At 41.2% G+C, this 12,954-nt stretch overlaps 1 protein-coding gene across 1 annotated transcript; it reads left to right on the plus strand.

Annotated features, from left to right (window-relative positions):
- Nucleotides 1-372: 372 nt before the first annotated feature.
- XAGE1B (X antigen family member 1B) lies at nt 373-2,619 on the plus strand. The gene is made up of 2 exons (XM_058441848.1): nt 373-484; nt 2,522-2,619. The coding sequence occupies exons 1-2, from the start codon at nt 373-375 to the stop codon at nt 2,617-2,619; spliced, it is 210 nt and encodes a 69-aa protein (XP_058297831.1).
- Nucleotides 2,620-12,954: the final 10,335 nt, after the last annotated feature.

Here is a 12,954-nt window from a genome sequence, read left to right on the forward strand (position 1 = left end):
AGATTAGTCCAGAGGATTATATTTGGGTTTTGTGTGGATGGATGATCGTGTGTGCCCAGATTTTGTCCCTAACTTCCTCCTCGTGCTTATTCAGAACAGATTACACACATTCATCCCAACATAGATTAAAACGGCTTCCAAAGTCCTTGAGGATATCTGTTTTTGAGTAACCTCTCTGAGGAAAGAATAATGTTATGAAGAATAGGTATATGGGGTAGTGTTGGAGAAATGTCTCTAGAGGTACTTATGATAAGAAATATCTATGTATTTTGTATATTTATATTATTGACATGTATTAACAAATCTTTTTATCTGCACACACACACACACACACACTCACACACACACACAGCCAGTCCCAGGAGCCCAGTAATGGAGAGCCCCAAGAAGAAGAACCAGCAGCTGAAAGTCGGGATCCTACACCTGTTCAGGAGACAGAAGAAGATCAGGATACAGCTGAGATCCCAGGTGCTGGGAAGGGAAAGAAAGCATGTCTATGGGGCGGGAGAAGGTCTATGTGTGTGCATCGTGGCCTATGCCATGAGCACTAACAGGAGGAAAGAGAACATTAGGAAAAGATACCAAACATTTGCTGAAAGTTGGCTGGAAAGGGGAGAGTATAGTTTGCAGCTTCATGCTGTCCCTGGATATAATGAATCTGCTCTTGTTCTTCAAGATGGATTTTGTATGCTTGAAAATACAGTCCTTACTTGAAACCATTTAATTTGGTGTATAAAAATGTACATGATTTCACTAGTTTAATTTGATCTTCTTAGAATGTTGCTGTATGATCTTCTCAGCCATGGTGTCCACAGTGTTGTAAGCACCCGTTCATTGCATGTGGAGTGCCAAGTCACTGGACCTTATAACGCTGTGAATAAGGCCCATTTGCAAAGGGATGTTAGCCCCATTGTATAAATAAGAAAACCGAGGCTCAGAGATTGAGGCTTGCAAGAACATTTGACTCATGGAGAAGGAATTCATGTTTTGTTCAAAGGTTTGTGTGCTTCCTACAATCCATGTTGTAATAATAAAACGTGAGCAGTTTGCCTAAGATGCGTAACACTCGATTGTGTCTGTACTGTAAGGTACTTCAGTATTGGCTCAGGACAAAACAGTTCAGTGAAGCAGGATAGTAACTCCAGAAAAGAGCTCAATGAATGACAGCCACTGTTTCCTTTGATCAGTCTTTTTGACGGTATGTTTGATAAAAGTTGGATAATTCAGGACAGTGGTATACAGGGAGCTGTATTAGTGTGATTTTAAGGGGGTTTTAACAGTTGTTTAAAAACTTTCATAATTAGAAAACTCAAAGTAGGATAAGATTATCCTGAAACAGAAAATGTATCCTCAACAGATAGCATTTTGAAGCTGAACATTGACAGAATTTGGGCCATTGATTATTTTAGCAATTCACTGTTAAGATGTTTCCAGCTATGACTGTCAACAATGCCCATTAATTTCTTTGCACTCAACTTTCTGTACTCTCACTGCAAGACAATGATTTTCCTGTTATTTTTGGTACATTGTTCTAAATGGGATTCTTTTATGTAAAGTTAACATACAGGGTTCTTGGACCTAAGTATAGCATAACGTTAATTAACTATCCAAACAATTTCCAAGTTACCCCAATAAGGTGTCACAACTGTAGGATTTGTCAGAGGCCCGCCAATACATTGATGTAATTCTTCGCAAAATTACATTTCATTTATGATTAAAGTGGTATTCATGCAGCTGACTTCAGATTTCATAGACAGTTGATACTCGCTGTTCATAATACACAATGGTAAAGTGTGGGAAATTTATGTGTACTGTGATTTATCCTTAGACTGTAATTCAAGATAAGACATTGGGCCAGGAGCTCATGACTGTAATACCAAAATTTTGGGAGGCTGAGTTGGGCAAATCTCTTGATCCCAGGAGTTGAAGACCAGCCTGGACAACATTGAGAAATCCTTTCTCAAACAAAACAAACAAACAGAAATTAGCCTTGGCGGTGGGGTGCACCAGTAGGCTCAGCTACTCCGGAGGCTGAGACAGGAGGTTCTGTTGAGCCTGAGAGGTTGGGCACACACTGGGCCTTGATTGTGCCACAGCACTCCAGCCTAGAAGAGAGAGTGAGACCCTGACTCAAAAAACAATAAAATAAAATAAAATATCATAAAACAGGAAAACAAAGGTGTACCATCTTTGCACGACGTTCATTACCACACTGACAGTTTTTTCTTTTTCTTTTCCTTTCTTTTCTTTTCTTCTCTTTTTTTTTCTTTTTTTTTTTTTTTCATGTGGCAGAGTCTCATCTGTCATTCAGCCCGGATTGCTGTGGCATGATCTTGGCTCACACCCACCTCCAGCTCTTGGGTTCAAGTGACCTCGGCCTCCCAAAGTGCTGAGATTACAGGCATGAGCCACTACGCCTGGCTCAGGCTTTATTTCATAACGCGAAGGAAAAGAATATTATCATTTCCTTATTTATATTTCATGTTGGAATGCTTAAATCGATAACCTTTGTATATTGAAGTGCGTGACATGGAAGGTGATCTCCAAGAGGTGCGTCAGTCAAAGACCGAGGATAAATCTGGATTTGGGTTCTGGCATCAAGGTGAAGATTATACCTAAAGTAGAACACTGTAAAATGCCAGAAGCAGGTGTGTTATCCATCAAGATGCAAAGTTATGTGCTTTCTCATTTACACAATATTATACTTTTGATAATAGAGGGATAACATTACTGCTACTTTAAAAACACAGTGCAAATGCAAATTTTCTTTGAAACGTCATTCAGACCCAAACGCCAGATTGCAAGACTTAGACACTATCAGATACAGAAACAAACTGGGTCAAAGCCATATTGAATCAACAAACATGGCAGCATTTTCTTAGTTTGGTGTATAACCAACAGCTAACAATTTTCAGATTCTTTTCTAATTTCTGCTTTTAACAAATACATAATGCATTTGTAATACCAGTTTGTGTGAAGTATGCTGAGCCCTGAAGCAGATTCTAGTACCAGCTCTACCATAATTTGTGAGAGTCTGGATGAATCGTATAAATTCCACACGCATCCTTGCTCTTAGTGAAAAGAGTGGATGAACATCAGATAGATTAAAATCCATTTTGTTGCTGATTTCCGCATGCTCTGGTTCTGCTGGATAGAAGACCAAGATATTCTGATTTTCATGATTTGTTTATCATAACAATCAGCATCAGGCCAATTATAAAGTCTGAGTTGAGATTTCATGGTTCCTAAGAAAATGAGTGGGCACGCTGCTTGATATTTGTTTTCCTGTATGGAGCCCAGTATGAGTGTTCTTGGGTTTTGTCAAATTCCGAATTCTCTGGCTCTTAAAGAATAATTGCATTTTAAAGCCCTCCCGCAGTGAAGCCTTGAATGACTGAATGATAAAATGGCAAGAGATCATCAGGTTTCTGTGGCCAGGAGAATGCATGTAGGTCAGTGATGCTCAAGATGGGTGTAAGATGCTTCTGCTACGCATGCTCCCCGCCCTCCTGTCAGTCTTCGTGAGCTACTTCGTGTAATTAGATTGAAGATTCATACAGTAGGGTCACTTCTAACCATACCATAGGTTACATATTACAGGTTTCTGCCTTGACACATTAGATGATAGGGTTTGAATTTCAACAATAGCATTGTGCTAATTCCTGAGTAGTTGACATAAGTATGTTTTACACATATTTTCCAAATTGGTGACTGTTAATTACAATACCTCTTGAAGTTAAAGGAAGCACCCCATGTTTAAGGGAGAAACTACCTAAAGGTTTTTACTCTACTCTGCTGAACCATTCCATTACACTATTTATATTAAAAGATAGTTCTCAGACAATTTCCAGGAGCCTACTGAACAAGCCTCAGCTGTATTCTCAGGAAGATCATAGCTTTAAATGCATGTCTTATTAAAATAAATAGCACATTATATGATAAAGGAAAAGAATACTATGAAATAACAATAAAAGAATAAACTTAACGGAAAAAGAAAGAGGTGGTGAATAAAAGACAAGTATGAGTCATTAGTAAAAGGAAAAGTAGTTCAAATGTCATAAATTTAAAAGATTGGTGTTTTGAAAATTAGCTATGAATAGAGTATTCAGTAGTTTACACAATCTTGAAGACAATGGAAAAAGCACGACATGGAATATGAACAAGACAGAGTGATTTAACCCAGGGCATTATCGAAAGTGAATACAATCTTGAACGCTAATATTTTCAGAGCATGGATGAAATGCTTGATAAGCTAGGAAGGCATCCATTATTTATTTCTGTAATACCTGATTATCTAAGCATCAAAAAACCTGTGGAAGAAACTGTGAAATTTTCCAGTTGTCCCTCAAAAACATTGACTTTTAGAAACAAATTTTGGCTTTTTCAGCTGTCCTACTCTTGCTTTCCATTTCCGTATCCCTCCATGTGTTCATGTGTGACAGTTTATAACGCTATCACATAATGATGACAAAACTGATAGTGATAGCTTAAGAGTAATGCGACCATATACTTAATTATACAAATGAGAATACATTCAAGTGTAAAAAGAGGCATGATTCATGTTGACATCACGGTAGCAGAAAACTGGGTACAAACGGTTACTGTACCTTAAAAACCACAGAAGGGTAAACGAGCCCAAATAAATATTTTTGCCCTTCTGCACAACAGTGTAAAAACAATTGCAATGCTGGCCTTTCTATTCACTTCCCTTGTGCAGTTCCTAAGGTGACATTAACCGCTTTCTTCCAAGATAGTATTCAGACCATTTCCAGGAGCCCATTTGACATCCAGACCACAGATTCAAGCCAGAACATTAAAAGAGTGTTTGCCAAAAATTATACATTTTTTGTAAATTCCTTTTCTGTTTCTCAGTATCGTTGTGTGGTGCTGGTATTTTGAGTAAAACTATGCACAATGTTTGCTTTCTACTTTAAACCCCTTTTTAGTAGGTTCACTTCATTTAATGTGTTCGGACCTCGGACTGTCTTGCTTTCCTTGTAGCACTAGAATGCAGGGTGTGTTTGAAAAATATCTTTAATGCGTACGCTTGGACGACTATTGTCAAAGTCTCTAAAGAGGTCTACCTGAATGTAAGCTAAAGGGTGGCTCTTAGGCTTCTGGTTTTGTCCACTGTGGAAAACTAAGACTTTGCTGTCTTTTCCATATCCTTAATGTCATCTAAACACACTTCTGCTAGTGATGTTCCCACCCGTTATGCTTGTATTATAGGAGAAGGGCAAACACAAGTTTAAATGAGGACAAGCTGAAACAACGCAAACTGGTTTTATATTAGATATTTGACTTAAACTATCTCAATAAAGTTTTGCAGCTTTCTCCAAAGAAGTCTCGCTCATCTTTTGTTCACTTCCTTCCCAGGTATTTGATAATATTGGAAATCATGGCTGGGTGCGTTTGTCCATGCCTGTAATCCCAGCACTTTGGGATGCTGAGGCAGGAGGATTGCTTGAGCTCAGCAGTTTGAGACCAGATGGGGCAACAGAGCAAGACTCTCTCTCTACAAAAATAAAAGAGTGAATGCATGAATGTATGCACGTCTGTATGTAGCTGTAGTCCCAGCTACTCTAGAGCCGAAGGGTGGAGGATGCGTCGAGCCCAGGAGGTCCAGGATGAGGTTAATTTTTTTTTGAGATAGAGACACTATTTTTAAAAAAAATTAAGTATCATTTTTGAAATTTTGTATTCTGATTGAGCTGGTATGCACAGGTGTGATATTGTGTAATACATATTTAGTCCTAGACCCTGCTTCCTGGCATACAACTCCTACAATTTTTAGAATCTCCACAAAGTGCTATCTTTTTGTATGCTCGTGAGTTGACTCAAGGCTGGCAGCACCTAGGTAGCTCTAGGTTGGGGAATACGAGGGTTGGGGCTTTCAGCCGCCCCCCGCCCCAGCCTTCAGGAGGGGCAGAAGTTTAATTTGATCCCCAGTGGCAGGACAACAGTTTAATCAGTCACGCCTACATAATGAAAACCTCCATCAAAACCAAAAGGACAGGATTCAGAGAGCTTCTGGCTAGCTGAACATATGGAGGGCAGCATGCCCCTAGTGGGCACAGAAGCTCCCTGCCCCTTTCCCCATACCTCGCGCTTTGTCTCTCCTCATCTGCTTCCTTTCTTAGGGTATCCCATTTGCCACAAAACATGTGAGAAGTCCCTAGGCTATAGAGCTGGATGAAAGAATTAGGGCCTAGGTAGGAGTAAGGGGCAAGCAACCAGGGCAACTTGCTGAAGCAAGATGACTTCGGTCCCACCTACACTGTCTCTTTAGAGTCTACGGCATGAAGTAGCTATGGGTTTCCATCTTGCCTCTCACACAGTGCCCTTGATATGGTGGGCAAGATACTTAACACCCTTTGGGACTGTTATTCCATTTCTAAAGTAGAATTTACAATATGTACACTAAAAATATTTGCTATGAAAAATAAAGGAAATAACATCAAGGAGGATTTACATTGCAGATAAATTTGGCCTACTACTTAGATTTCCTTTTTTCCTTTAGATTTCCAACTTTTTCGTTTCATTTTTCCTTGCAACTACATTTCTAGTGTGTGATAACCTGCTTTTGAATTTCAAGTAGGAATGTCAAGTTAACTTTCAAAATACATTCGAATTCAGAAAATTATTTGATTTCAATGTTAATTTAGTAGCAGTGTAGCTGATGTCACCCGCGGCATAGATTCTGAAGTTGATTTGTAAATAACTGAGGTGTTACAAGGCCAACCCTAAGTCAATAGTATGTGCTGAAAACTTATTTGCTGTGTGTGATGCCATGAAGACTATATCAATATCCTGTCTATGCTACACCACACAACTCAATACAGTAGTGTGTCAATTGCTCAAGCGGTCCCTAAGCAGCCCTGTGTTGTCCTAAAAGGGCCACGAGGATCACCACTAAAGTCGTTAGTTTGCTTTTTCACATATTCTTAAATTTGGCCAATACGGAGACAATGAGCCCAAGCAGATCCATGTGGTTGATTGCTTGTAGAGAAAGCAAAAGCAAGATCAGCATCGTGTAAGCACCGTATCCCTATTCCCATAGTGTGACAGTGAATCGGAGGTACTCAGTGATGGACAGCAGAGATAGTGGGTCTTTCTGCTGGTGAGGAGCCCACACCTGTGCCCTAAGGCAGTGAGCAATTTTATACTCCACAACTCTACCCTATGATGAAGAAAGGCCAGTGCTTACCTCAAACTAGGGAGATGGATGAAGAATGGCCTTGTGTCAGCCTCCAGGCAGATAGGGAGCTGGTGCAAAAATACCTGTGGCAGCTCCCACCACGCTGCCTATCTTTCCTTGTTCCAAGGGCATTCAAGATATTCTGCCCAGACTCAGGTTAGCTTGTAGTCTAGCTTTGCCTACTTCCCCTATGTGGTGACCTGCAGGAGCTCCAGAGCACCATACAGAGCCATTACCCTAGAGTGTCCAGCACAAAACCAAAGACCATATGTAAGATGCCTAGAATCATATCATCTCCAATAATGACTCCAAAACACAGGAGATGCTTTTCTGCTAGGATCATTACAAAAGGTTAACTCATCAATTCAGTAGACATGCATGAGTGGCCTGCCATGTTACAAGAAATATACCTGGGATGCTGGAAACTGGAAGAACAACCAACAACACACACTACTTACTGTGGGGGCTGTCACACTGTGGTGGTGCAGAGAGGCTACTAAACAGAAGAGCAGCTGAAATGCTCACAAATCCATTCTGATTTGTTGATGGCAGCCCTAACAAACCAATAGAAATACTTTTAGTGCCCCTAAGAATGCAAGCATTATCATATCTATTTTATGAGCTAGAACTCCCGCTCCTCCTACTAATATAATATAATATCATTACATAATGATGCCTGTATCTGAGCAACTGAGCAGTGATGAGAAACTTCAAAACTTTGGAATTATTTTACCTTAAGTCTATGACCACGAGAGAATTGCTTCTCCCTTTCGCACTCATCCTACTTCCACTACTACAATACTCTCACAAATTCCAGTAACTCCCACTTTCCCAGGGGCTTTGCTGCTGCAATGATCGTTCTTCTCTCCTGAACCATCAACGGATCCCCCTATATTGGATCACTCCCCAAGCTAAGGGGAAACTCACTTTCTTCCCCCATGTCCTTCTATAGCTACGTGCCCTTCAAAGCAAAACTGCCTCAACATATAAAACCCACTTCATTGGAGTCATTTTCCAAAATTACCTGGCAACGAAAATGAGCCAGAACAGCCTAAACAATGCTGAACTATAACTTTGGGGAACTCACACTAATAGTAATAGTGATGTTAATTCTATAGTAATCAAGAGCTCGTCAGGTTGCTTACAAAGCTGATGATCTCATCTTAGGTCATGTGTACTTTATTCCTTTTGTGTACTTTGAAATCTGACGCTATTTCATTCATGATGTGGACCATTGCAGTCAGGTACTTTTAAATATCTTTCTGAATTTAACTCTGGCAACAACTTGAAAAAGTCATCTTGTGATCCTCATTTTATGGGTGAGGAAACTGACACTCCTAGAGGTAGAGTAGCTTTATTAACCCCACACTAGCTTTTGATGCATTTCACATCTCAACATAGAACTCTTCCTCTCACGTTCATGCTGTGCACTAACATACAGTACACATAATGATGAAAATAAGACTGTTACCCTCCTACCAAATGCGAAATTAATGTCATGGCCAGATAAAGACAGTTGTAAAGAAACTTCCCTTCAAGGTTGTCTATCTCAGTATTCCGACGGAAAAACATGGAATTTAGCCAGTTCTTGGAGAGACCAGGAAGCCCAGAGCATCCTACAAGAATGGGGATTCCTTGGAAGTGAGGTTCACCTTGACACAAGAAAGATGAATCATATACAGTCAAAGGCAATTGCCCAGGGCCTCAAAAACAGCATGAGAAAGAAGAGCTGTGTCTGGTGGGATTGCGGGGGTCCTCCCTCCCTCCTGAAAACTACTGCTGCCTGCCGACCCTCTAAAGATTGCGCCCTGTCTGGGTTCCAGCATCTAAAACGGGCAAAACTGGGAGGATGCAACCTTCTCTATTCTGCACCAGATATGTCTTAGAACCCATATTATCTGAATGACCAAGGAGAACTATGAGAAAAAATGCAAACTCTGTGTCAGGCCATTCGGGTTTTGGCTGGTGCCCTGGGGAGAACGTGCATCCCAAGAAAAATGAAGCGTGTCAAGCCTGCCGGCACTGTCTTTCAGACTTGCCTCTTAGACCTAGAGTATGACTGCCGATCCAGGTTCATGGCACAGACGTGCCTTTAAAGGTGACTGCAGATATGGACAGAGGGACTTCCCTTCCTTCCTTCCTTCCTCTTCCCCTCCCTCCTTCTCTCTCTCTCTCTTTCCCTTTTTCTTTCTTCTTTCCTTTTCTTTCTTTTTCTTTTTTTCTTTCTTTCTTTCTCTTTGTTTTTCTCTTTTCCTGTCTGCCTTCCTTCCTTTCTTCCTTCCTTTTTTTTTTTCGACAGTTTCACTCTTTATTTTCCAGACTGGGGTGCAATGGCGCGATCTCGGTTCACTGCAACCTCCGCCTCCTGGGTTCAAGCGATTCTCCTGCCTCGGCCTTCCCAGTAGCTGAGAGTACATGCATACACCACCACACCTGGCTAATTTTTGTATTTTTAGTAGAGATGGGGTTTCACCATGTTGGCCAGGCTGCTCTCATACTCCTGACCTCAGGTGATCCACCCGCATAACACATAGCAAACAAGTTTTCAGCACACATTGCTGACATTCAGTTGGCTTTGTAACACGTCGGTTATTTACAAATAACTTCCGAATCTATGCCATGGGTGACACCAGCTACACTGCTATTAAATTAACATATTTAAATCAAATAATTTTCTGAATTCAAATGTATTTTTAAAATGCACTTGACATTCTCCTATTCCCCAACCTAGAGCTACCTAGGTGCTGCCAGCCATGAGTCAACTCACTAGCATACAAAAAGACACCACTTAGTGGAGATAAGGATTTTTTTCCATTTAAAAGTATTATTGTTAAAAAACACAACACTATGCCACAGAAACTTCGTGACCCACAAAGACCGAAATAATTAAAATCAGATCTGTTAAAGCAAAATTTGGTGATGCCATATTAATCAAATACCGGTTATTCTGCTTTCCATTGTTGCATACATCTTTTCATCCATTAATTATTTACACTCGAATTGAAAATATGGATGTTACTCTATCCCCTCAAGAAAGCATCCAGCTTTATGATCCCGTGATTTCAGTCTGGGAAGCTTGTCCCAGGGATCAGATCGATACACAAATATATATTTGAGGTAGGAGACTGGCAGGACTTGTTTTCTGGTCATAACTGAGCCTAGAGCCTACAGTCAGAATCTATGGCTATTTCTGAAACACGCACTGTCTGAATGAACTACAGGTATATTTAGGGAAATCGGTTAGCAGTCCAGAGATGTAAATGTGTAGTAACACAACCTAAAAGAAAAAAGTAAACAGGCGTGAATGTGTTTAGTCTACAGAAGAATTTATTCAATTACATTTATTGAAAGCACGGCAGAAAACCCAGAACCAGAGAACAAATTGATTAATAAAAGCATTTATAAAACAAACCAAGGTGAGAGGATGGCTTGAGCCCAGTAAAATGAGACCAGCACGGGCAACACAGTGAGAGCACTATGTGACACTATCTGAAAAATAAATAAACCAATTACCCAGGCATGGTGTCTGCATCTGTTGTAGCAGGGACTGGGGAGGCTACATTGGGAGGATTGTTTGAGCCCAGGAGATGGAGGCTTCAGTGAGGTATGGTCATGCCACTGCCCTCCAGCCTGAGCAACAGAGTGACACTCTGTCTGGAAAAAAAAAAAAAGTAAAAAAGGCTTTATAAATAAAGATATGAAAATAATTTATTTCTTCCACAAAAGGTCTTTCTGAGACACATCCTCCAGTAAGGTAAGGGACTGTCTGTTCCCAGCGTTTCTGAATGCATGAGATTGGACAACGAGAGACGAAAGCTCTCAAGTCCCTTTTTCTACTACAAACGCCCTGGGGATGCCCTGCAAAGTCCCTGGCTCAATGTGCCTGTCCCTTTCTATGAAAGTTCCTTGGTGCCCTGCAGTCATACCTCCTGCAGTAGTGTGAGAAATTGGCATAGACTATCCAGGGACATGGGGAAGGGAAACCAGGAAAGACCTGAAACAAAGTAGGAGATAAAAGATTGGAAATTGGCGACGGAGAGTGTTATGCGCTAGGGTGTTCTGGATTGGCAAATTCTGGAATTCTTGTTAAGTACAATGAGGCTGGTCCTATAAGGGAAGGAGAATAATTTGGAGGTGAACAAATTTCTAGATGTGGGTCTGGTGCTCTTTTTAGTTTAGAATGGTGCATTCGGTGTGGAAAGGATGTTAGCTTTGGCGCTGTGGGAGTAGTTAGCATCACCTGGTGAGAACCCCTCCCCTTAGGTTGGAGAGGGGAGGAGGAGGAGTCTGTGATTCAGACCCAGTTCCCTGGTTGTAGGGACAGGAAGGCGTGTTTTGAGGATGGACTTTCAGGCTGGGTCAAGTAAGCATTTGCGTACTGTCTTATTAGATGTTGAGTGAGGTGTAACGCCAGCCAAGTATTCCATATAGAAGGGGGAGAAAATACGGGGATATTTTGGAGGATAAAGGGGCCTTTGTACATGAGTTTAAATGGGCTTAGGCGGAGGGGCTTTTGGGAAATAACTCATAAACACATGAGGAAAAATGGGAAAAGTGAGGTCCAGGCCATTTTAACCTTTAGGGAGAGTTTGGTTAGTTGTTGTTTTTTATAAAATTTTTCCTGAAGATTCAGGGTGGTAAGGAACATGCAAAGCCGATTTAATGTTTAGAGCCTTTGCCAGCTGTTGGTTAAACTGTGAAACAGATTGGCCCATTGTATGACGGGATGCAAGAGCGAGTTTAAACCGGTGGATAATATGAGTGAAGAGAATAGAAGCGATGGTGTGTGCCTATTTGGTGGTGGTAGGAAAAGCTTTTGTCCATCCAGAGAATGTATCTACTATTATCAGAAGGTATGGGACTCACTTTCTGGGGGGCATGTGAGCGATGTTGATTTGCTAGTCGTGCCCTGGTAAGTGTCCTCAGGCCTTGTGTGTTGGTAAGGAGGTGGTTTGATAGCTTCCTGAGGGGAAGTTTGAGTGCAAAGGGAACATGCCTTAGTAATATCTTTGAGATGGGCAGCCATGGTGGAAGAATATATATAAGTTTTTAAAAGCTAGAGTAGGGGCAATAACCGGCATGGAAATGGTTGTGCACATATGAAAGTACAGAACGTTTTTTAAACTTGGACAAGACACTTTTATCATTGAGGTGGAACTATTTTTTCCTGAGTGGCCCCAGTCCGGGCAAGTGGGGTTCATTCCTACTGGGTATATACAGGGTGTATGCTGGGAAAAAATGAGCAATAACGATGGGGTTTTAAGGGCTGCCTGCCAGGCTGCCAAATTTGTTGAAATGTTTTTCTCGGTTTTGGCATCTGTAGCCTTTCAGTGTCCCTTGCAATGGATAATGGTGGCCTTTAGTGGTAGTTTATCCACCCCCAGCAGCTTATGTATAAGTTTGCCATTTTTTATGGGAGTTCCTTTTGTAGTTAGGAAACCCTGTTCCTGCCAGATTACGGCATGAGACTGCAGGATATAGTATGCATATTTGGAATTGGTGTCAATGTTGACCCTCTTTCCTTTTGTTGGGTGAGGGCCCTGGTTAGGGCAACTAGCTTTGCCTGTTGAGAGGTAGCATGGGGTGGGAGAGCATTGGCTTCTAGGAGTTTATTTTCAGCAATGATGCAATAGCCAGCTGCTGGACATGGCTCCCTAAAAGAGCTTCCATTAATTAACCATGTATGTGTTCCCTGCAAAGGGGCATCTGAAGTGTGTTGGAAGGGGGAGGAGAGGGAGTCTAAGAGGTCCAGGCAG

The sequence above is a fragment of the Hylobates moloch genome, unplaced genomic scaffold, assembly GCF_009828535.3.
Source record: "Hylobates moloch isolate HMO894 unplaced genomic scaffold, HMol_V3 SCAFFOLD_7, whole genome shotgun sequence".
Lineage (NCBI taxonomy): Eukaryota > Metazoa > Chordata > Mammalia > Primates > Hylobatidae > Hylobates > Hylobates moloch.